This window comes from Strongyloides ratti, assembly GCF_001040885.1.
Source record: "Strongyloides ratti genome assembly S_ratti_ED321, chromosome : 1".
NCBI classification, from domain to species: domain Eukaryota; kingdom Metazoa; phylum Nematoda; class Chromadorea; order Rhabditida; family Strongyloididae; genus Strongyloides; species Strongyloides ratti.
The window spans coordinates 2,617,134-2,642,825 of NC_037307.1; the positions used below are offsets into that span (position 1 = coordinate 2,617,134).

Sequence of the window (25,692 nt, forward strand, 5' to 3'; positions counted from 1 at the left end):
AAAGAAAAATTGTAGTAAAAAGTTAAATTAACAGTATAATACACATTAAATACAATAATAAAGTTAAATAATTATTGTTATCAATAATTAATTTTAGGTCATACAATCGGCCATACTATTATTTATTGCTAAGTCTGCGCTTCTTTTGTAATCTAATAACAATTCAGAAGCTTGAAGTACATCATCACCTGTAACATTTTCTCTTCCAGATAATTGAGCAATAATTTGTGATGGTGATAGAAGTCCCAAAACATAACGAAGTGATGTTTTTAATGAGATCTTAGAAATTTCTTCAAGTGCACTTTTATCCAATAAGATACCCTCAGATGTTGCACGAATAGATACAATTTTGGTAACCTCTTCTGGTGAATAATTTGATGTTTGAATGATAACAAGTCGATCAAGAAGATCTTTAGGAAGACCATGAAAACCTGGATCATTAGCATCAATCATCTTTGTCTTTCCTCGATTAGTAGCCAACACAACAAGTGGACTTTTGTCATCTTCAATTGCACGATGAATAAAACTACAACACTCATTGTCAAGCATGTGAGCTTCATCAACAAAAAGAACACCAGGAATTATTTCAGCAACTCCATCCTTAACTAGTTGATCTACAGACTTATCAACTTCGTCACGAAGGCGTTCTGTTATTTCTGTCATTTTATTTCTTCCAATCTGTGACAACAGACTCATTAGTTGACTATTTTTCATTGATGGTCTAGCATTAGCAACATCCAATTCATGAAGAGTGACGTGTTGGACAATGTCCTTCTCTTTGATAACATCACCCTTTGGTCTAGGAACATACTCATCTGTTTCAATATCAAAATCACCTCTGTAGTCATCACATTTTCCCATTCTTTTAACATTACCAGAATTAGCTTCAATATAAATAATGTCGCCAACTTCGATCTTACTTTTTAATATTTCTTCATAAATTGATGTATCAAGTTTCAATGTTCGAGATCCTTTTCCAGCTTTAAGACATATAACTACATGTGAATAAGTCTTTCCAAAATTATGAACTGGATTTTTAGTTTCAACAGGCGTTATAGAAACAACCTCACCCTCATAAACCTTTTTTCTTTCTTTCAATTGAACAGCAATACTTTTTCTAAAATGTTCCATTAATACTTCAGTTTTTTTAACTTCAGCTGAGTAGACATCTGAAGCTGACATGATATTAAAAGGTACAGAATCTCCTAAATCTTTTGTCATAGCATATGCTAATGCCGTCTTTCCTGATCCTGGTGGTCCAGCAAGAAGGATAGCTTTACCAGAAAATTGTTTTGCCTTAACAACATCAACAATAATACTACAAGCATATCGTGCATTAATTTGACCAATAAAATTTGTATCAACTTCTATTGGATCAAGATTTCCAGGTTCAAATGCTAAACCAAGACCTTTTAAATGGAAATGTGTTGATATTCTCCTTCTTACAGATACATTTTGAACCTAAAATTTTTTTTCTATTGTTATTGAGATGATACAATGATAAATTACCTCTTCAATGACAGGGGTTGCTTCAGAATGTTCCATAGGTTCTGAAGTAGAGGTTGCCATAGTTAATGTTTCAAAAGAATTTCTTTTATGTAAAAAATGGGTGAAATAAATGCAATATTTAAAATATTGTCTTAGTGAGAAAGTTGGAGTGATGCTTACTTGGAGTTAAAAATACAGTACTAACTTAAAATTAAAATAATCTAGAAATTTTAAAAGTTTTTTAAATTATCAATGATTTTAATTTGAAAAAATTGAAGATGGAAAAACATCAGATACTTGTTTGAAACAATTTTTTCAATGAAAAAGAAATAGTAGATCAAAAAATGTAGTTGCTTTAATGTATTTATTTATAATATTTAAATATAACTGTACAATTGTTTGTTAAAAAAAATTAAAAAAACAATAAATATAAAAGAAAGATAACAAAACACATACTACTATTTTCTTATAAATAATTTCCACCTTGTATTAGTAAAAATAAAATATTTCTAATAATTTTATTGCTACACAAAATAATCACAAACAACAAATAATTTATAATTACAATAGAAGTTTAGTTTTTTAATTGATATATACAAATAGTAAATTAAGGTGTAAATTAAAAAGACATAAAAGTATCCTTACATGTATTTAAGATATAAGCATTTGAAGCAGAATGTAATCTAACACCCGTTGCATTCATAGCAATATTGGCAAGAAGATCCTTTGCTTTTCTAGCATTGTTAACACGTGCTTGTTCTTTAAAATCTGCAAAATCATCCACTTCTAATTTACATGTTTTTAGAATATCTTTCCAGTACTGATCTTTTATGATTTTTAGAAGATTAACAGCAACAGCTTGACTTTCGGTGTAGCTGCTAAAAAGCATTGGTTGAACGTAGCGAAGAATTCCTGCTAATGTAGTCATTGAAATTGTTGAAGAACTCTCTAAAACAGATTTGATGATTCTTGTATTTGTTAAGATAGCTGTTAAATCGTTGTTTTCTTTAAGAACATTTTCAATACAACGTTTTTTCTGATTTTTAAATAACTTTTGAGATGCAAGGTAATCCTTCTTCATTTTTTCTAATTGACGACGAATAATACACGCTGTACTGGCTAAATCTTCCCATTCAGGACCTAAGATTGGTGTAGACTGGCTCCCATCACTACGAAGATTATTGTTAGCATTATTAAAAGGGTTAGTAAGAGCCATTTTATAAATAACAACGAAATATTTTAACTGATAGTTAAAAAGATAAAAGTAACTATTTTTGTCAGTTTATATATTGAAATCTAAACACATGAAAAATGTAATCAAAAATATATTAGGGAAAAATTGACGTGTCTCTACAATTCTCTTTTGCCTGTTAGCAGTAAATTTAAACTTTCAACTGTTTCTATCATGTTTCAATATTCAAATACTTTATTTTAGTTAAAAATAAAAACATTTATTTATAAAAAAATCTAGTGAGTTTATTTAAAAAAAAATTATAAACGTTGTGAACTAAATCACCATAGTAGTAAGTAAAAGTGACAAGAAAAAAATCTCTAAAACACTTTAATTGATATATTACAATAGTTTTAATTTAAATAAATAAATTGTTATTAAAGTTAATCATCTTGATCTTCCTCATCAATTTTTGCTCTAGCCCAAGCTTGAGCTTCTTCAACAACTTTCTCTGGAACTGCTTCAAATTTACCATTTGTATGGGCACCGGTCCATCCCATCTCAAGACGGCAATTCTTGTCACGTCCCTCTTCTCTAAGTGTTAACAAAATTTTTGCTGCCTCTTTAACAGCCTGATCGACTGGTAAAGTCTCAAGTTTCAACTTTTCCATTTCTGTTTTGGCTGATTGCTTATGTTTTCCTGCAGCCCATGCAAAATATTTGTATCTTAAACCAGTTGGGTCAACAAAATACAAAAATGATCCTTCAGTTGGTCTCCATTCAGCAAAAAATAGTCCAGCTCCAAATGGTCTATGAATTCCAAGTGTAAATATGTGCATGTATTCAGATATTTGTTTAGAGAGCTTGTCAGATTTAATACTAGTATTTGTACTATCAAAATATTTTAAAGTTTCTTGAACTGCATAATCAGTAAGTGCTCTTCCATCTGGATATACTCCAACAATGGCAGTACCGACATTGTCAGATACATTAATGATGCGTGGGTCACAATTCTACAAAAAGATTAAAACAATTAAAGTTATATGTATTTACCTTTACGTAGAGATTTGAAACAACCGTTTTATCACAAGCTAACACAACACCATCTTTACATGTTAAAGCTATGACATTGCAAGAATTATCTAAAGCTTTTTGTGCATACTCCAATTGAAATATCCTTCCATCTGGAGAAAAAGTTGATGCAGCAAGATCATAACCGGTACCAATGGAACTCATTTCTAGAAAATAAAAGTTAATTATATGTGTTTTTTTAAATCTCCAATCAAAGAATAGAAGTACTTTACCAGCAAAATAATCATCACTTTTCTACGAAACACTTTACCAAAGGTTGTAGAGACAAGACAAATACTGATTTTTTTAATTTTGCAAATATAACTAATTTTATCTCAAGATTATATTTTAACAAATTTATACCAAAGAAATTTGTAATGTTAAATATTTGATAAATACATCTTTAACAAATAACATAAATTAGTATATTTTTATGTAGAAGTTTTTTAAAAATTTATCTATCAATGATACTTGATTGGTTGTGAAACAAATAATTATTCATAACTAAAATACTTTAAATGAAGTTTATAAAGAAAAATTAACTTTAGTTTTGTGGTGAAAAATTGTGATTCAAAAAAATGTTTAAAAAATGATCTTGCCTAATTTGAAGAAAAAGGATTATTTTCAATTTTATTAAACGTTTAAAATATATGATTCTGAAAACCATTTTTCTGGATAATTATTCTTGATTATACTATTTACAAATATTGTATTTTACAATTATTTTTATTATCTTGATATAGATTAAATATTACAAAATAATGGTATATTATTTAAAATTTAAACAAGATTGTTTTGTAAAGAAATTATATATTTAGCCTTTGAGATATGCACTTTATCATTATGATGCATTAGATAAAAATACACACTTTTTTTTTGAAAAAAAAAATGTATAGTAAATAAGTAAAATATACATTAATGTTAATAATAAATCATCTTGCATGTTGAATGCATAATTTAAATATGAAATAAAAGTTTTAAAATTCATGTATTTTGGATAAAAACAGACTTTTACTATTTGTATAAATGATAAAAATTTTAAAAGTATTAGTTAAAAAAAATTTTTTCAACATTAAGTTTATTTTTACTCTAGAAACCTTTATAGATAACACGTGAAAAGTTAACTTACTTTTAATTTTATTAATTATTGATTTCAATAATTTATTTTAATGTACTTTTTAATTAATATAATTGTTATAGATTTATTGCTGGTGATATATAATACATAATTCTTATTAAAAATGTTTATGGACTTAATTTGTACTTTTAAATAACTGTTATGAAAGATTTTTTTTATTAAAACTGTTATCAAAATATAAACGTTATTTATAAATATATAAAGATTATTTTATAATATAAACTATTTATATATTTTATTTTGTTTAATAAAAAAAATATTATATTAATTATTCTTTACAGCTTATTATTTATATATCTCTTTTTGATAAATAATGATATTATTTTAAATAAAAATATTTTGCAAACTTTATAAATAATATTATAAATATTAATTATTAATAAGAGTCTAATTAGTTTTTTTCTATTAAAGTATTATCAATATATCATTAATTATTTATATTTTCAAATTTAATTATAGATATTTGAAATATTTATAAAAAAATTTTATTATTTTTTCAAGTTTTAAAATGGAGAATAAGAATTTATTTCAAACTATATTTAGACAAAATCATATATTAAAAAAAATTTTATGTTATTTACCCATTAAAGATAGTAATAATTTAAGTTTGACTTGTAAAAGTTGTCTTGAATTGACAAAAGCAACAAAAAAAGAAGGAATAATATATTATTGGGATGAGTATATATTATTTTGTACTGTAGATTCTGAAACAGAAATTGAGGTATCAGAAATAAATCCAAGAGATGATTTTTATAGTGACTATCCATATGACATAAGGGAAATGAAAAAATTAAAAATAGTCATTATTTTAAGAAAAACAACCACATCAAAAGAAATAATGAAAGCAATTAGTAAAAAAATAAATGAAATATTAAAAACAAATCCATATATTCAACAATTTTCTTTTCATTTCTCGGATCCTTCTGATGGTTTATTTGCTGAGTATCTTGTTAAAGAAATTAAAAGTAAAAATATAACTGAATTAGAAGTATCAATTTTATATAACTTTTGGTCAATAACAACTGAAAGGAATATTTTTAATAATATGATAAATCTTAAAAAAATTAAAATATCTCTTCAAAATTCTATTATCACTGGTATTGATAGAAAATTAATTGATACTGCAAGTTTGATTGATGGTGTTATTCTTGAAGTAAATTTTAATAATGTTAACATTAATTTTGATAATTTTGATGTTTCAATTCAAAATGAAGATTGTGTTTTGTCATACATTATACGTAAAAATATTAATCTATCAATAACAGGAACATATTATAAATTATTAAATTTAAATTGTTTTTTAAAAAGTTTTACAAACTCAAATTTTAGTTTGTTACATGGATTACGTTTTGATGTCACATCAATTGATAGTTTACGTGAATTTGGACAATTTTTACCATATATGTTAAATCTTCAATGGTTAGGAATATATTTTGATATAGATAATTTCAACCAACAATTAAATAATAATACTTCTATTGATGAAAATTTTTATAAATCTTTTAAACATCTTCATAAATTAAAAACAATTAAAATTACAATGGAATCAAAAATAAATTATAGTGAAGAATGTAGTGATTTTGTAAATGAAAATAATTTAGAAACTATTAAAGAAATACAAAATTATCATATTGTTAAAGATAATTGTCAAAAAGAATTATTTCATTTATTAAAAAATGCTCCAGATATAGTGGAAAATTTATATATTTATGGAATACCTAAATTAACTTGTAAAATGTCATCACTATTAAATAATTATTTTCCAAATTTAAATTTATTGTTTTTGAAAAAAATTCCTAATGCAGAAAATGAATGTTTAAATAATTTTAAGAATCTTAAAATTTATGTATCATATATCATGGATAATATTACGTTACCAGAAAGTATAAAGATTGTTATGATATGTAATAATTTTGAATGGAATTATGGAGGTATTCATAGAATATTTGTCAAAGATATCAAAAATATTAAAATAAGTGATAAAATTTTAAAGTATTATAGAAATTTAAATAAATTTAAAAAAGAGTACACTGTTGATGGAGTACTTAAAGGAAAACTTTTCTTTAATTACTTTCATGATTATTATGATATTAAAAATCACTTTTATAATATTTTAGAAATGATTTGAATATAACTTTTATATTTTATTTTAATGATATACTTAGTTTTGCTTTAAAAAAATATTATTATTTAATAAAATTTTCTTTATCAATTTATTTTTATAATATTTTAAAACATCTATTCATTAAATTATATATTTTAAATATTTTTTCAAAAATATTTTTATAGAAACTTATCATTTTTTTTAATCAAATTATTTGACTATGAATTGTAACTTGTATAACATACAGAAATTTTTTGGGATATACACAACAGTGACGATCATCATTAGATTATGGCTTTATTTAATATATAACTAATTCTTAATTTTTACTTATTTCTTTATTTTATTTTTGTTTTTATAATTTTATTTAACTTCAAACTAATGATCAAATACAAATATAAAAATATACTATTCAGTTTTTTTTTAAAGTTACACTAAATAATTTTTAAATGATTAATTTGTAAACTATTATTTTCATGGAAATTTATATTATTTTAGATGGATAGTTATATCATAATATCTATTTATACATTTTTAATTGGTTGAAACTTATAAATGTGATAAGTTATAAATCAAAAAATCTTTTACTCTTAAAGTGATTTCATGATGTCTGATATAACTTTTATTCCTCTAAGTCAATATTACATAAATTACCATTTTCAGAGTGGAATTTTACTCTTTTTTTTATTTATTACATTCACAAACACATGAAAGATAAATTTAGTTATTTATAAATTTATCAAAAAATAAAAAAAAAAATGGAAATGTACTAAAAGGACTACTATATTTAAGTATATTTTTATATTTATTTTTTACACAAATTTTATTTATAAAAATTGGTTTTGTTTTTAATTAATTTCTTTTATTATATAGTATTTATATGATACATAAAATAAATAGTAGCTGAATTACATTTCATGTTATTTTATAAGATAAAATAATTACTAAGAAAATGCCTTCTCCTAAACATCCATAAAATGTTCAATGTTTTTTTTAAGTTACATTAATATAAAAATTTATGATAATTCACTTTGTTAATTTTATTTTATTATTTTTGCGATTTCACTGTTACTTTATTTATATGGTAATAACATTATCATGAACCTTAATTTAGATGCTTTTAATATGATATATTTAAACTTGTTTATTTGAAAAAATAAAATTTATTTTTAATAGAATTCATAAATATGATAATAATTATTTAGCTTGAAATAATGATAAATTAAATTATAAAAAAAACATTTTTCTCATTCTTCACACTATATATTTGTTTTAATAATATATAATATTAATTAGTTATATTAAAATAAATTTTGATTTGAATAATAATTATATCGCAATAAAAAAGAATAAAGTTATACTATTTTTATTTAATATAAAAGTTAGAGAACATGTAATATATTAATTAATTTTCATTCGAACATATGTAATCTTAAAAATTTATTAATTTTATATTTTAAAAGAAAAGAAATGAAAACTTTTTATTGGCATTTTTGTTATTATTTAAGGAAACCCTTCTTATTATTATATCATTTTAAAATTAAATGATATTATTAAAGATAACGGTTGTTTTTAAATTTTATTATTTTATTTAGGAATTTTTACCTATTTTAATGATAGTTTTATATTGTTTTTGATAAAGATGTCTCGTAAAAAATTGACTATATAAAAAAATAATATTTTATCTATTGTGATCATAACTTTAACATGTAAAAGTATGTATTGATTTAAATTAATATAAACTAGTTATATACTTTTTCTTTAAAAAAAAATGCTATATATGCTATTTTCTTTCTTTTTTTTTGTTGTCTTTTTTTTCTACAAGAATATTTTTAACTTTTATGGTGTAAAATCTTTTCTATAAATATAATTGAATTTTAGGTATAATGGAAGAAAATGATTTATTTTTCAAATTAATTTCTCAAAAACATTTGTTAACAAATATTTTAAATAATTTATCATTTAAAGATTGTTACAATTTAAGTTTGGTATCTAAACGTTTATTTTTATCTATAGGATTAGTTAGTAAAAATGAAATTAATTATAAATGGACAAATAGTAAATGTGAACATATAATTGATTCTGAATTATTAATTGAGAAATTAATACTTGGAATAAATTTTTTTCCTAATGCAAATGAATATTACCTCAATAAAAAGATAAATAAATATATAGAGGTTGAAAGTAGAAACAAAAAAATGACAACTAACGATATTACAAAGTTATATTGTAATAAGTCTATTCAATTAATAAATGAAATAACTTCAATAAAAGGATTATTTATTGATAGTTCATATCTACCCAAAGAAAAAACTTTAGAAGATGTTATAAAAGAAATTAAAAATTGTAATGTACAAGAATTGGATATCAATCTTAAGGATAACATTTTTGATGAAAAAAATGGTCAAGTAATTTTTAATACTACGGAGAATGTTTTTAATGGATTTACCAATCTTAAAAAGATAAAATTTGTAGTTGAGGATTTTATTCTTACTGATGTTTACAAAAATATTATTAACATTATTAGTAATATTGATGGAATGACTATTGAAATTGAATGCTCAAAAACATCTTTTTCTGATTTTGTTTCTGAAATTTTTATAAAAAGTGAAGATTTCATGTTAACAAATATTTTAAGGAAGAAGATTAATTTAATAATTACCAGATATTATTTTAAAATATCTCATCTTCTTGCTTGGCTTGAAATTTTAACTATTTCAGATCTTAGTTATTTAAAAAGTTTATATTTATGTTTACCAACTATTAATCGTTTTCGAAAATTTACCACATTTCTACCATACATGGTTAATCTTGAATGGCTTGGAATTAAATTTGATATCAAAGTTTTTGCCATAATGGTTGAATTTAGTACTTTAAGAAAGTTACATGAATATGAGGAATTTTTTTATAAATCATTTAAAAATTTAGAAAAATTAAAAACAATACAAATTGAATGTATACTTACTCCTAAAGATAGTTGTATGAAAGGACATAGTTGGATTGTGGCAAATGATGGAGATATTATTGATTCTAAAATAATTATTCAAAATGAAATATTTTCATTTCTTAGTTATGGTCCAAAATCTTTAAAAAATTTGTTTATTTCAGGAATATCAAATTTATCATGTAGTGAGACACTCTTGTTAAGTCAATTTTTTCCTAATTTAAAATTATTATATTTACGAAATATTGTTAAAAGTGAGAATGATTGTTTGAAATATTTTAAAAATCTTGAATTTTATGTTTGCTGTAATGTTGGAAATCTTTATTTACCAGATAATGTTGATATTTGTTTAGTTTGTAACAAAAATAATTTATTTGAAGAGATAATTAATAATAATATGTTTATGGAATGTTGTGAATACCAGATAAAATCTAATAAATTTACAAAAACATGTACTTTGGATGGTGATATTAAAGGAAAAGTATTTTTTAATCATTTTTATCAATTGTATGGTATTCATAAATATTTAAAGAATATCTACGAGGTTATTATGTCTTTGGGTTATTAAGGAAATTTAATTTAAAATAAAATTTTTTTTTTAAAAAAAAAACTTGTATTAAAAGATGATTTAGTAGAATTGTTAAAACATACTTAATATTTTTCGCTTGACTAAACAAAAACATTTTTTTTACAAATATTATTGTTCCATTTAATGATAATTTTCTTTTTCTAAGATAAACTTTTTAAAGTATAATTGTAAACAAGATTAGTATAATATTATACAGGAAATTTTTAAGCTGTGATTTTTAATATTTGTATTATTTTAAAGATTAAGACAATGTTATTTAAAAAAATTTTTAAAATATGATGGAAAATAATTAAATTTTTTTTTGATTAAAAATAAATTGTTAAAATTTTATCAAAAAGATAATTATTGTTATTTATATTGTATCCAAAAGTCATTAATTTACATAAAAACAACTTTTAATGAACAATTAAAAGTATTTTATTTTGAAAAAAACTTTTGGATATAATTCACTATAAAAAATAATAAAAAGAATTTATAATTTTAAATAAGAAATAAAATAAATATTTTTTTTTTGAAATTGTACTAATTTTAGAAACTTTAAAACATAATTATAATTTTTTATATAATAATATATAACATTGTTATACATTTTTACATTGCCAGATTTTATCTCTTTTAAAATTTTTTTTAATAAAAATAACAAAATGGTTAAGTATCACTGATGACTATACTTACATTATATTTCACAAAAATAAATACTTTTCACATAACAGATAACAAAAATTATTTTTTTATCTGTAAAATGTTTTATCTATCAATTTATTGTATTAATATTCAAAGATAATAATGGTAACAAAAGTTATTTTTAAAATTTTACTCAAATAAAAAAAATTTATAATATGGTAACGCCTCATCTCATGGATATATAAGTTATTATAACAATTTAAAAAAATAGACATTTTATTTAAATATTTAAAAATATGCTTCTTAAAATTTTAACTATTTTTGTTATCATTGCTGTTTTCCATTCAACAATAAATGCATCAATATTTCGTGACTACACAGAGGTTGGTGATGCATATGAATTTAATTTTGGAGGCAAAATTAAAGGTTTAATGGTTATTCGTGAAGAAGGAAATGAAGATGAAGAGTTGATGACAGAAGTTGAAGGAAAATTTCCAAATATAAGATTGACTGAGGAAGGTATTCTTATAATTTCACCAGTTACAGAAAATGATTTTGGAATATATCATGTAATAGTTGAAAATGAAAATAAAACCGAAGAGGAAGAAGGAGAAAATGATGAAGAAGTTACAGGTGAAGTTACAGCACCACCAACATTATATCTATCAAGAAAAACTTTATAATTTTTTTTTCCAATATTATTAATATAAATATATATAATTGAGATAATTTGAATTGTAATAACTTTAAAAATTATTATTATTTTTTTTAATAATAAAAGTTATATATTTCATATGTATTTCTAATAAAGAGATTGCTCTTGTATAATTTGAAAATTTTTTTTTAACAGTTTCACATAAAAAAAATTAATAAAGTACATAGTACTATGAAGGTATATAATTTCAACAGACTAAACTACAACTTCAATAGTAATAAATCAACAAACAATTTATATTTTTAAAGGTACAAAGAAACATTTGCAAACATATCCATAGGATCGAATTATTGGTAAAATATATTAACAACATATGATCCAAAGAGAACACTATCACATAATTCGTTTGATAAATTAATTGGTTTTTTTCATATTTTCTCTAATGGTACATGTTAAATTTTCGATATATCAGATTAAAAATTATTATATATATTTTAGGATGAAAGATTATTTTTTCAATTTATTTATAATTCGTTAAACTGTTGAAAATTTTTTTATACTTTATCATTTTCTAAAAATTTTAATCAAAATTTTTTACCTGTAAGTCTTAAAATTTTTTTACGCATATATATTATTTTTTTAAGTACGCTTATTGTTATTGTGATACTAAAATAAATATGGCAGAATCAAGTATTTCAAAGAATGATAAATTAAAAAATCTTCAAAGCTATAACTTTAATGAAAATAGCTCAGAAAATGTGAAAAACGTTTCTTTGCAAAATACTGAATCAGTAAAAAAACCATTGGAAGAAGTAATAAATATTGTTAATAATACTTCTTTAAAGCGACGTCTACATTATGATTCATGTGTTGATACTGAAATGTTACCAAAAAATGGTAATAAAAATCATTTAAATGAAGTATTAATCGAATCTGATTCAATATCAAATATTGATGATGATTTTTTTAAGAAAACAATATTTAAAATAAAGCAATTAAGTTGCAATTCAGATGGTACACCTATTGTTATTCAATGTAAGGTTTATAGCAATAAAATTTTAATAATAATTTTAGGTAATGAGTCAATTAATGCTATGATTAATGGTAAAAATTCAGTAGTTAAAATAGCTACAAATATTAAGAATAAAGTTTTAACATGTTTAAAATGTAAAAAAATGGTGAATGATCATTATTTATGTAGAAGAAATCATGTTTTTGAGGATCATTTAAATGAAATAAAAACTGTAATAAAAGAAAAAATGAACGTTAAAAAGTCTGATATTTTGTTTGCTGGTTTTCAATTAATTCGTTCATATTTTCCAGAGGAAATGATACATAACGATTTCCAATGTCAATATTGTGGTTCATTTTTTATGTCTTTATCAAGAGCTTTTAATCATATTGGATCAACACATCAATTTATTTATGAAGTACATTGTCCTTTCCCTAAATGTAATTATAAATCAGGAGGATTTAGTAGTTTAAAAGGACATGTTAAAAGTCATTTGACAAACTTTATTCCATGTGATACAAGTGAATCATTAAAGAGTTTAAGATACCATCTCTCGGAAGATACCTATAGAAAATTTATTACAGATTGTAATATTGTAAGAGATTTAACAGCTAAATTGTTAAAATACTGTTTTCCAATTAACATGGGTGTTTATAATAATTTTGAAAAAGAATTTAAAAAAGCTCTTGGTGAATTTAAAAGACATTCATGTTCAACATGTGAATTAGATAGCATAAGTTTTTATAATGATAATGAAATACAAGACTTAAATAAAGGTTTGTTTTATAATTTGTAAATATTATTGTTATTTTTAGCTTCTAATATTGAGCCAAGAAAAGACAATGATAAATCTATGATACCACAAATGAATCTTTTAACAAGAAACAAAACTTCAGATAATATGAATAAAAAAATTACTTCTGATAAAAAAGTTACTTTTGAATTAGAGAAACCTGTTTCAGTTAGTAAATATGATAATAAAGTTGAAGAAAAAAAGCTAACTGAAGACAGTTCATCAAAGGTTTTATCTAAACCTATTCCAAGACATTATCCTAAAAAATCTATTAAACGACCACAACACAACTATAATTCTTTTCATAGAAGAATGACTAGAGAAAGATTTGAAAACTGTAATTGTAACTGTAGTTACATAATGAATGGTCATGATAACTATAGATGTTTTGACTATGGAAATGGGTATCATATACCTGCAAAAATTAGACATCGTCCTCCACATGGATATTCATATTTATATAATGGCTCTAATAACTTTTTTAGATGCTGTTTTCAACACAAACATTTGCATTAAATTTATGGCGTATCTATTTTATTTTTAATTTAATTATATTTTAATCATTTTATTATTTATTTATTGTGAATGTTAAAGCATAGTTTTAATAATATGCTTTTTTTTAAATGCTTAAAAATATTTTTTAAATTTTTTCCATTTGAAAAGACAAAAAATATGTATTAATTCAATTGAATTATTTTTTCATTTTAATATGGAATAAGAATTTTTTTATTATTATTTAAATTGTAATTTTTTTTTTGATATTTTTAATATTATCTTATGCATATTTTTTTTGTCTATTGAAATAATAAATTTTAAGTTTAATTATTATTAGAATAATTTAATTTATACAAAAATAAAATTTACAGAGTTATACTTAAAATAATGCAGTATCAATAAATTTTAAATATTAATAAAATTGTTATCTACAAATTATATATATCTTAATTGATTTCCGAACACAACGACATAAGATATATTATTAAAAAAGAGAAAGAAATGATAGAAAAATTAGTTGGCAAAAAGTTTGAAATTAATTTTATTTTGTATATTTCAACATATAATTGTAACAATTGTTTTTATATCAAAATGTTACCTCTTTATAATAATATATTCATATTTTTATCTATAGAATTTTTTTAATATTAATTTTTTTGAATAATAGCAAAAATTTACACATTCATAAAGACTATAAATACAGACTTTTTTTAAATATATTTTTATATTTAGTTTTCTGATTATGAATTGATGCAGTTGATTTTAATTTATCAACTGGCTAGAAAAACTTATGTAAGAATGTAATTATAAATAAAAAAAAAATTCTTGTCATGGTGTAAATTTAATATAATCGGAACCAAATAATTATTTTTAATTGGAAGACTATTAATGAAAGAAGCAAGAGAAAAGATAAAAAAGCTGACTTATGAAAAAAATAATTTGAAATTTCTCTTTATAGTAGAAATAAAATAATTTTATTGATAATTTAAAATTCAAATAATAGGAACATAATATAAATTATTTTTAAATCAAGTAAAAAATTGATAAATAAATCTTATAATAATATTATTGTAGTAATAATTGTTTATGTGGCTTAAAAAATGCAGAAAATATATGCGTTTAAATAACTTTTTTTTTAATTTAAAGTATGAAAAGTAGTTTACATTTTTTTATATAACTTGGTTGAATGTAAAGTGATTTGAGAATTTTTTTATTATATAAATGAACTAGAGGTTATGGACAAAAATCTTATGAAACTATCGTAGTAATTAATGTTTTATTAATTATTAAAATGCAGTGTATAATTGTTTAATTATTTTATAAAAAAAATGTTTACCTAAATTTTCTAATGTTTACATATTTTATATGACAATAATGGTAACATTTTTGTTATGATTCAACTTTGATTACAACATCATTTGTATAGATTATTCATAAGATAAATTGTTTTTTAAAAGATGTTTTTATGACAAAGAAAAAAGTATACTTTATTTTACATATAATTTAAAAATAAAGACGTTTGATGTGCCTTTGTTAAAAAAATATAAAACTTTAAATTTAGTTTCTAAAATTTTTGTTGTCGTAAGATGTTTGTATTTCAATTTTTTTTTAATTTTAAAATTATTATTATTTCCACGGTAATTATTGTAGGAATGAGTGCTAACATATAATTAAAAATAAAATTTTTACAATAATTTAAATATTATTATTTTTATATATTATTGAAATATAGTTTATTTAAATAATACTTTAATCTAACTTTACAAATAGTAGAAAACATTTCTTTGAGTTACTGTAACATCTAATCTTATTGTATTTTAATTAAATCGTTTCTCAAAAAAAAACATTTTTTTTGTTATTTTGAAATTACAAATTTTGCAGATAAAAATCAATTTTTAAATTAGATTATAATTGAAAATATGAATATTCAAAAAAGCAAAAAGATACTACGTGTAGATAAGAGAAATAGTTTATACATATATATATTTTGTTTAATAAGATAATTTGTCGATTAGATTTATAGTAATATGATTATTAGCATGGTAAAATTATAATTTAATATTCATAATTACTAATATTTTTAAATTTACTATTTTACTTAACATTAAATTTCTTCACGTATTCTTTCTTTATAATTTTTCTAAAAAAATGCTACCTTATTAAACAGTATTATATTTTTGGTGTTATAAAATTTCTATTTCTTTAATATGATTTTATTTATAATGAATAGATTTTTTTATCATACATCCGTTATAGGCTACAATGCCAACTACCCTAATTCCACTGCTACAGTAAGTAGGTATTCTATCATTATATCATTTTTTAAAGAAGTTTTTTAAAAATTGAAAAAAAATTTACATTTGTCTTTGAAAATTTTTTTTTTGCTGATGTATGTAAGATTAATAGTTTAGATTTTTTTTTAATTAAGTTATGTATAAATATTTTTTATATAATAACTTTTTATCATGTGATTATGCGTTTTAATTTTGGAATCCAATTTTTGGCACTTCCTGTGCAACCATGTCCGAGCGGTTAAGGAGAGTGATTAGAAATCACTTGGGCTTTGCCCGCGCAGGTTCGAATCCTGCTGGTTGCGAAATTTCTTTTTGAAATTTTGAAATATTTTCTCTGGTAGAAAACTAAGTAGTTAATACAATTTAGTTAGAAGAATACATTTTTAATAGTGTTAAAAATGTTTTAATTATGTAGCATAAAAGATATTCAAGGATGATATCTTTTTGCCTGATTTTTGTCATCTACCAAACTTTAACTTTAGTTTATACAAACATTTTTTTTAGAATTATAACAGTAAATAGTTAATTGTTTAATACATATTACATTATTTATAATTGATAACCATTTTATATATGTCACCTTTTAACTTACTTTAAAAAGAGATTAAAAATGTTTTAAATCATGAGTAACTATCAATTGATAATAAAATTTATCTTATTTCAAAATTTCATTTGATGCATGAAATTTATTTTTAACTTTTTAAAAACACCACTTATAAAATATTTTAACACATTTATTTCTATAGTTGAAAAATATACTATAATATTTCTGGTATTTTTTAGTATTTTATGGTATTTGATATTTATTTTTGTTTTTATTATAAAAAAAACTTATGGGAGCCCAAATTCACGATACCAAAGAAGATAGTATATCCAAAGATATAAAAATGATGAAATTTTAGATATAGTGTTATTGTAAATTTTATTGTATCGTGGTATTTTTTATAATGATAGTATTTTTTTGTATTATTTCAAAAATTGTGATAATTTTAAGGGTTTTTATTGTATTAAGTTTGTACTTGTACTAGTTTAGATAAACTAGGTGTTAAAATAATTTTTAAAGGTAATTATTATATTTTTTGTATTTTTTTTATTTCTTATATAGGCATAGCTCCAATAATAAATATTTTACTTTATAAAATAAATTTATTTCGTTTTAATATATTTTTTAATAGTAATTAAAATATTTATTTTAAAATTTTTTCAGAGATTTTATCAAATACATACTAATAAATTATACCTCTTTGGTGGATTCAGTTCCTCACCAGAAAATTCATAGTAAGAATACACTAAAATGTAAGTTTATCGTTGATTTAATTTGAATAAAAATTTAATTTATAGTAATTAGTTATTTTTTTGACGAAAAATTTTCTGTATAAAATGAGGGATTCTCAAATTAACAAAAAAGTGATAAGGCGTGGAAGTATTTCTATCTATGATCCCCTCTCACAAGCGAGTGCTATCAAAAAGAAACCAATAGATCGATACTGCAAAAAAAAAGTATCATCTGATATAAAACACTTTGATGGGGTTCAACTTATTAAATCTGAGGAAAATATTAGAAAAATTCATAAAAATCAATTGGGTAATTTGACTATTAAATTAAATTCTACACTCCCTTCTAATAGTGAAAGTAAAAGCACAGCTAGTGAGAAACAAAATTTGAGAGGATTGGATAGTAATTCTAAGTCAATAATGTCAAATCAATCTACATCTATTTACGGATCATTTATTAATCCTATAAATAGTAAACCAAGAACATCAATGTACTACGGTAGTAAGGATTTACCAATAATTATTGATGATAGTCCAACTTCTACAAACGAAGAAGAAAAAGTTACTAGTAATGTCCATAAAAATACTTTAACAACTCCTAACATTAATACAATTATCAAAAGAAAAAGCTCCTACGAACCGTTACTTAAAAGTATAGAAAAATATCCAATAAATGAAGATAATCTTTTATCAAAACTAAAGAATATAGCTAGTAAAGATAGTGAATATACTCTCAATATTACTTCCAAAAGAAAAATTTCTCCAAAAGATCCCAGATATAGTTTATATCATTCAAAATAATTTCTTATCAAAAAAAAAATGCAGTAAAATGAATACATAATTTTTCAAAATAAAAAAAAGAATAATTAATTTCAATATTGTAAATATCAGACATAACATTGCTTAAACCTCCAATTATATTCACAAAATTATAATTTTATGTACATAAAAAAATTGTTTTTCCTATGTTAATGAATTTTTCTTTTATAAAATAACGAAAATAAAAAAAAAAATTTTTAATTAATTACAATATATCAGGTTTAATCATATGAAATGCAACTTTTGAAGAAATTTTTTTTTATAAGTATGTATAATTAAAAAAAAATTAATCATAAGCATTTACATGCTAATTTTTGGTAAATTTTTCATATCATTGTTTAGAGTAATTTCAAAGAAATTTAGAAAAATGCTTAATTCAATGCAAACATAATTAGCTATTGTTTATAATTAACTAGCTAAAAACGTGGCTACCAAAAAAATGCATTTCATATGGAATAATTACATTTTATCACTTGAAATTTAAAAAATTTATATTTTTTAAAATTTTCAAACTTTTTAAATAGTTTTCTTTTTGATAACAATTAATTTCAAGAAGTTTCATAAGATTATCAACATTAAAATACTAAAATATATTAATTGGAAAGTAAAAAAAGATAAATCAAACATAAACTACCCTTCTTTTTCTTTATCATTTTTTAATATCATATAAAAAAACAAAAGTAACTTTAATGTTATCAATGATAAAAAGAGAAAATTTCTTTTAATAATTTATCAAAATTTTGCATATAATTATTTAATATGCAAAAAATAAAAAATTAATTTCTTTTTTCAATTAAATAAGAAGGAAAATAAAACTTTAAAAAAAAACTAAAAATATATTTTTATTAATAAAATAAATTTTTATATAATTTTTAATTTTTTACTTATCAAATAAAAAATGTACTTATAAATAAAAAAAAAATTTATCTTGTCAACTAAATAAATAATTTATTATTACCAGTGAATCAAATAAATGTTTAAAAATTGATCCAAAATTAGTAGAGAAAAATTAAATGTAAATTTTTTTACGATTATATAAGAATATTTTATTTTACTTTAAAATTATACTATAGTTTGTATATATATTTTTTTATCAATATATAACTTTTTACAACAGTTATAAAAACTGTTTTGTGAAATTTAAACAAATTAACATTAATTTAAAAGATATTTTTAAACTTTTTTTTATGAATGTAAAGAAGTACAAAATTTTATTATTTTATTTTGAAATTAAGTTAAGTTATAAAAAAAAAGTTACCAAAAATGTATTGATAATTGTTGATATTTGTGTAAATGTTAAAATATTAATATTATTAATATTTAAATATCAGCATATGTATAGAAAATATATTATCATTTTTTAAGAGCAATAGTATTTACTCTATGGAGAAATATTTATATCTTTATAGTTATGTGATACTAAACGACTCGACAAATTAAAATTATAAAATTATTAAGTTATATTATTATTATAAGAGTAGACATTCTTTATCACTCATAATGATTTTTACATAAATTTTATTATTCTCGAATAGTTTAATATAATACCAAAGTGATATAATTTAATATTTACTTTATTATAATGGTGAAAGACAATAGTTTTTATTATTTTATTATTGTATTTAAAATATATTTTATATGATAAAAAAAAAGTTAGCTTAAAAATAGTTTATTTGATATATATTTTTAATAAGTATCAAATAATTTAAATTATTAAAAAAGTCGCGGCTTATCATTTCATATTTATGTTAAACCATTTATGTTACATTGGTTTTCAAAAAAAAAAGTTAAATTGTAATAATAATGTCATAAGTAATTAAAGACATGATAATGATTAATTGAAGATAAAAATATAGGAGCAAAGGTTGTTGTATGATAACAATTTAATGAAAATAATTTCATTATTACTATTTAGATTCTATCTAATATATTATATAATCATGACTTTATAAGTGTTTTAAAATGTAGCCAATACTATTATAACAACTAGATTTTTTTTATAATATTACTATTAGTTGTAAAAATTTTAAAATATTTTTATTTTAACTTAAAATAATGTTTAATTATTGTATTAAAATAATTTATTTTGTTTAATATTTATATATTTTTTCTATATTTAATTTTTTTTTTAATTATAAATAACATATTTTTTGTTTTTATGTTAATGTTAACATACTATCAATTATAGGACATACTAATTTATGTTAAAATATTTTTTTTAAACATTATAACGGCAAAAAGTAAATAATATTTTTTAATAACCTTGAAATATTTCTTTTTATAATTATTTGATAATACTTTATAAAACTATGGCTTTTCTTTTATCATATTTATTTTTATTGATATGAAAAACAAAAGTAAAAATTTTGGTGAAAAAATGTTATTGTGATAGGAAATAAATAAGAAAATAGGTTTTGAAGAAGTTAATTTATAAAACCTTTATCTTATCAAGTTTTACATTTATATTTAATTAAATTTTAGTTTCATAAAATGAATATTTTACTTAGTTTATTTTTTTTATATATTTTACTATTAAATATTTAGTTTATTTTTAGATAAAAAAAAAGAAGTAAAATGGTAGAATTTGCACCATTAAATATTTCATTATCTAGGAGACTTCAAACATTTGCTGTAACCTTTTATTTATTTTTATTTTTAATTTTACCTGTTATTGTTGTTTATATTTTATATTCTTTGGCAGTTTCTAGTTATTGGTATGTTTTTTTATAATATAAATATATATATATATATATTAAAAAAAATTTATTAATTTTTATATTTTAAGGTGGTTATTATGTATATATTTTGGATGGTGGATTTTATTTGATAAAGATACATACAGAACAGGTAATTCACGAAGTGAATTATTTAGAAATTGGATATTATGGAAATGGATGGCAGATTATTTTCCAATAAAACTTTATAAAACAGCAGAATTAAGAAAAGATAAAAATTATATAATTGGTTGCCATCCACATGGTATTTTATCATTTGGACATTTTCTTAATTTTGCCACTGAAAGTACAGGTTTTTCTAAAATGTTTCCTGGTATTACACCTTCACTTGTAACTTTACCTTCACAATTTTTTATACCATTTAGAAGGGAGATTGTTAAATGGACTGGTTCAATTAGTTCTGATGTTGAAAGTATTGAATATATTTTAAAACATCCAGAAGGTGGTCATGCTGCTTGCCTTGTAATTGGAGGTGCAGAAGAGGCATTAGATGCAAAACCAAATTGTAATGATTTAATACTTTCAAGAAGAAAAGGTTTTTGTAAATTGGCACTTAAACATGGAGCAAGCCTAGTACCATTGTATAATTTTGGTGAAAATAAATTGTATAATCAAGTTGAAAATAAAAAAGGTAGCAAATTAAGAATTTTTCAAACAAAATTTAAAAATATTACTGGCTTCTCGGCACCTTTATTTATGGGAAGAGGTATTTTTCAATATACATGGGGTATCTTACCCTATAGACAGGAATTAAATACTGTTGTTGGAAGACCAATTGAAGTTGAAAAAGTAGAAGGAAGAGATCCAACAAATGAAGAGATAAATGAGTTACATAAAAAATATTGTGATGCATTGATTAAATTATTTGATGAAAACAAAGAAAAGTATGGCTTTGATAAAGAAGCAATATTAAATATACTCTAGGTAACTTTTTAAAATAATATTTTACTGTTGATAATACTTGAATAGCTGTTATGAAAAGTTTTTTTTTTTATTATCTATTTATTATTTTCCAACAACATGATCCTCATAAATTCAGGAAAATAAAATTTTTACACTTTTTTTTTTATAAATAATGTATTAATAATTTTAAAAATTAACTTTTTTAAAATAATAAAATAGTAACAATTGTTTTTTAATTTTGCAAATGAAAAATAATAATTTATCAAGTTTTATAACAAATTAAAATAAAGTTTAAATTATTTTTAACAAAATAATATTTACATATTTATTCATTATAAATTAGTACATATTATTTTTAAAAAATATTTGATATTACATTTATATTTAATCATTTAACCATAAAAATTTATTTTTATTCATTCGGGAAAAAAAAGAAGCTGTTTTTTTTCAATTACAAAAATAAAATTATCATGAGTAATATAATTGTTGAAATTTAAATATAAATGATTAATAAAAATTTCTTGTTAAATGAATATAAACTTTTCTTTGTCATATATTTATTTCTTCTTTAATATTTTTTAATTTATATCATTAAAAATATATATATAAAACTGTTTGTATTTTTTATATATAAAATTATTTATCATTTTCAAACATATGTTATTATTTTAATAGTGCTTTTTTGTCTTTAGATAAAAATTTTTGTTTATATGAAAAATCTTTGTTTTTAATCTTCATCCCACAATAATTTTGTCAAGATTTTTCTGTGGGCGATGAAATGATTATTGAAATGAAATAGATATTAACTTTATATTTGTTATATCATATAAACTATTATATGAAAATGTTTGTTGTTTAAAATATTTAATATTATTTTAGTGATAATTTTAAAGCATTTGTCAATTCTAGAAGATTATTGCTATTAGATATAGGAAGTGTATTAATAAATGAGGGAGATCAAAAGGATAAGAAATATGTATAAGATATATTAATTTTATTCTTTTTCATTTCTAATTGCCACCCTTTTACTTTATCATTTTAAAGAAGCTTATTTTATTGTTATATTTTAGTTTTATTGTTTTATTTAGCTTACTAGATAAAATAACCTATTCAACAAATATATATATATATATATATATTTTTAATAAATTGTTATTTATAATTAAAATATTTAGAATTTTTAAAATTTTAATTGTTAAATTATAAAAAAAAAAAATAATTATGGCATATTCATCTAATGGACAATATGTACCATGGTATTTAAATCGTAGATGTCCAATTTTTTGTATACCATGTCTTCCATTATATCAAGGAATATGGACAGCAAGATTATGTATTTTTATTACTGGAGCTATTTTATTTATTCTTGGTGTTACATTTATGTTAGGATTAATTGTTACATGTGTAGCTATTGAATGTAGTGCTTATACAGGATCAATTCTTCCACTTGCATTTATTCTCCTTTTTTTGGGAATTTTATTTGTTCATATTGGTTGGGCAGCACACCTTCTTGATTTTGAGGGAAAAATACCGGTAGAGGAAGAATTTACTGAAAATATTAAAACACTTAATGATATTGAAAAAAAGGAAAAAGACATAGAAAATGCTATATTTGATACTGTGAGAGAAAAAAATATTCCAGAATTTAAACAAGGATATTGGCAATTTGATGAAAAAGATAGTTGGCAGGCTGTGGCAAATCCTTATCCAATTCAGTATGTTAATTAATATTATTTATATATTATTAAATAATTTATTTATAGATCTTCTTTAAAAGGAATAATTTCAAGACCAGAATATTAATATGATCTTTGTAAAAGCTTAAAATCTTTAACTTATTTATAATTGAACGCGTATCTTTTTTCTCTTTCAATATTTTTATACTAACTTTTTAAAAAAGAAACAATAAACAAATATAACTTTCAAGACATATAAACATAATTTGAAAACTTATGTGATTTTATTTTAAATAATGGTTTTACATTTTCACAATAAAAAAAAGACAATTTATTGTAGTATTTAGAATTTTTTAATAAAATATTTTTAAAAGTCTTATTAAAGTAAATTAATCATTTTTAAAGAGCATGACAATTATAATAAAGTAGTATTATGGTTTATTTTTAAATAATATGGTTTTTACATATAAAAATGATTTATGAGTTACTTAAAAATAAAAAAATAATAATAACTTTAAAAATTATAAAATGTTTTACCACATTTTTTAATTTTGTCTCAAAAAAAAAACTAGAAAATATATTTTTTATAAATTATATAAGAAATAATTGACTTAATTAATTTTTCACTAATATATATATTTTTTTTTTAATTTCATGATAAACAGGCAAAATTTAAAATTTAGACAGTAGTTATAGATAATTGATAATTCTTATATATGTCATTTTTCAATTTATTAGTATTTGAAATATATTTTTAACTCTTTAATAAATCTATCTATCAAATTTTAATATATTAACCAGAATTGTTAAACATTATTGTTAAACTTTTTTAAAATTTTAATATATTTTAACCAATTTAATTGTACTATATTATAAATCTTTCTATTAAATTTTAGAAAGATAATTTATCAAAATAAATCAACCTCAAGAAACGATAAAGTGGTGTGGTTTATTAAAGATATCCTCTACTATTGGTAATTTTATAATTTTTTTTTTATGTTAAATTAATATTAAGAAAAACAATGATTTCTTTTATTTTATTATTACACTATTTACTAAAAATTTTTATTAAAGCTCAAGTAGATATAATTTATCATTCTTTTCCCAAGTACTCCGGTGTAACTTGTTAGTGATTAATACATCTAATACTATCAAAAGAATTTCTTTACATTATATCATTGATATGCATTAAACAACTTAATGATTTTTGCTTTTGTTTGATTACTGATAATTTACCCTAAAATATTATTATGTCTTACTTAAACATTATCATTTTTAAAGTTGTTTCAAGAATATTTATATACAAATTATTGTCTTCAATACTGTTTAACTTAAGTGTATAATCTTTATTTATACTTTGTTTAAGGGGTAATTTAAGGAAGTGCCATTTATTAATATATATAAATTAACAATATATACATGCTTTTAATAACTAAACAACTCATTCAACCATGGGACCATTTTTAATAGACTCGATTAATATTTTACTTTAGATACCATCCAAAATTGATGCTCATAAAGATTAATTCTATATTCTTTTTAGCAAACATATTTTATTATCTTTTTTCTTTTACTAAAGTAAGAACTTTTTTTTTTAATTCAAAGAAATTAAATTAAATTTCTTTTTACACCAACCATCATCTAGCATTTCATTATTCTTATTAATAAGATTAATGACTTACCCCAATTTCTAGTTTACTAACATTTTTAACAATCTATGTAAATATTAATAATTTTGCTCATTCCTTTATTTTCATTTTTATTATTTTTTTTTTCTTTTTATAACGTTTTTATATTCTTTATATGTTGTGATATAATTTATCAAATTAATATTTATAATCATACATTATCACTCTTATCTTTTATTTTTTTTTACAATTTCTAGACTAAAATATATATATTTTTT

The 25,692-nt window shown here is 20.7% G+C and overlaps 9 protein-coding genes across 9 annotated transcripts; 7 read left to right on the forward strand and 2 right to left on the reverse strand.

The window, feature by feature from the left end:
- Positions 1 to 93: 93 nt before the first annotated feature.
- On the reverse strand, positions 94 to 2,704 carry SRAE_1000082300 (RuvB-like 1; the record flags this gene model as incomplete). The annotated part of the gene is made up of 5 exons (XM_024647704.1): positions 94 to 884; positions 921 to 1,461; positions 1,510 to 1,550; positions 1,669 to 1,692; positions 2,134 to 2,704. The coding sequence occupies 5 exons, from the start codon at positions 2,702 to 2,704 to the stop codon at positions 94 to 96; spliced, it is 1,968 nt and encodes a 655-aa protein (XP_024501755.1).
- Positions 2,705 to 3,102: 398 nt separating this feature from the next.
- On the reverse strand, positions 3,103 to 3,895 carry SRAE_1000082400 (Proteasome subunit alpha type-3; the record flags this gene model as incomplete). Its single annotated transcript, XM_024647705.1, has 2 exons — positions 3,103 to 3,672; positions 3,713 to 3,895. 2 exons carry the CDS (start codon positions 3,893 to 3,895, stop codon positions 3,103 to 3,105), a joined length of 753 nt encoding a protein of 250 aa, XP_024501756.1.
- Positions 3,896 to 5,376: 1,481 nt separating this feature from the next.
- SRAE_1000082500 (Hypothetical protein) lies at positions 5,377 to 6,996 on the forward strand (the record flags this gene model as incomplete). The annotated part of the gene is made up of 1 exon (XM_024647706.1): positions 5,377 to 6,996. One exon carries the CDS (start codon positions 5,377 to 5,379, stop codon positions 6,994 to 6,996), a length of 1,620 nt encoding a protein of 539 aa, XP_024501757.1.
- Positions 6,997 to 8,858: 1,862 nt separating this feature from the next.
- SRAE_1000082600 (Hypothetical protein) lies at positions 8,859 to 10,484 on the forward strand (the record flags this gene model as incomplete). The annotated part of the gene is made up of 2 exons (XM_024647707.1): positions 8,859 to 8,955; positions 8,995 to 10,484. The coding sequence occupies 2 exons, from the start codon at positions 8,859 to 8,861 to the stop codon at positions 10,482 to 10,484; spliced, it is 1,587 nt and encodes a 528-aa protein (XP_024501758.1).
- Positions 10,485 to 11,425: 941 nt separating this feature from the next.
- On the forward strand, positions 11,426 to 11,812 carry SRAE_1000082700 (Immunoglobulin-like fold domain-containing protein; the record flags this gene model as incomplete). The annotated part of the gene is made up of 1 exon (XM_024647709.1): positions 11,426 to 11,812. One exon carries the CDS (start codon positions 11,426 to 11,428, stop codon positions 11,810 to 11,812), a length of 387 nt encoding a protein of 128 aa, XP_024501759.1.
- Positions 11,813 to 12,461: 649 nt separating this feature from the next.
- On the forward strand, positions 12,462 to 17,757 carry SRAE_1000082800 (Zinc finger, C2H2 domain and Zinc finger, C2H2-like domain-containing protein; the record flags this gene model as incomplete). The annotated part of the gene is made up of 5 exons (XM_024647710.1): positions 12,462 to 12,819; positions 12,859 to 13,572; positions 13,612 to 13,993; positions 17,586 to 17,674; positions 17,720 to 17,757. The coding sequence occupies 5 exons, from the start codon at positions 12,462 to 12,464 to the stop codon at positions 17,755 to 17,757; spliced, it is 1,581 nt and encodes a 526-aa protein (XP_024501760.1).
- A 1-nt stretch (position 17,758) lies between these two features.
- SRAE_1000082900 (Hypothetical protein) lies at positions 17,759 to 18,454 on the forward strand (the record flags this gene model as incomplete). Its single annotated transcript, XM_024647711.1, has 1 exon — positions 17,759 to 18,454. One exon carries the CDS (start codon positions 17,759 to 17,761, stop codon positions 18,452 to 18,454), a length of 696 nt encoding a protein of 231 aa, XP_024501761.1.
- Positions 18,455 to 21,046: 2,592 nt separating this feature from the next.
- SRAE_1000083000 (Diacylglycerol acyltransferase family-containing protein) lies at positions 21,047 to 22,131 on the forward strand (the record flags this gene model as incomplete). Its single annotated transcript, XM_024647712.1, has 2 exons — positions 21,047 to 21,186; positions 21,258 to 22,131. The coding sequence occupies 2 exons, from the start codon at positions 21,047 to 21,049 to the stop codon at positions 22,129 to 22,131; spliced, it is 1,014 nt and encodes a 337-aa protein (XP_024501762.1).
- A 1,200-nt stretch (positions 22,132 to 23,331) lies between these two features.
- On the forward strand, positions 23,332 to 23,913 carry SRAE_1000083100 (Hypothetical protein; the record flags this gene model as incomplete). Its single annotated transcript, XM_024647713.1, has 2 exons — positions 23,332 to 23,825; positions 23,874 to 23,913. 2 exons carry the CDS (start codon positions 23,332 to 23,334, stop codon positions 23,911 to 23,913), a joined length of 534 nt encoding a protein of 177 aa, XP_024501763.1.
- Positions 23,914 to 25,692: the final 1,779 nt, after the last annotated feature.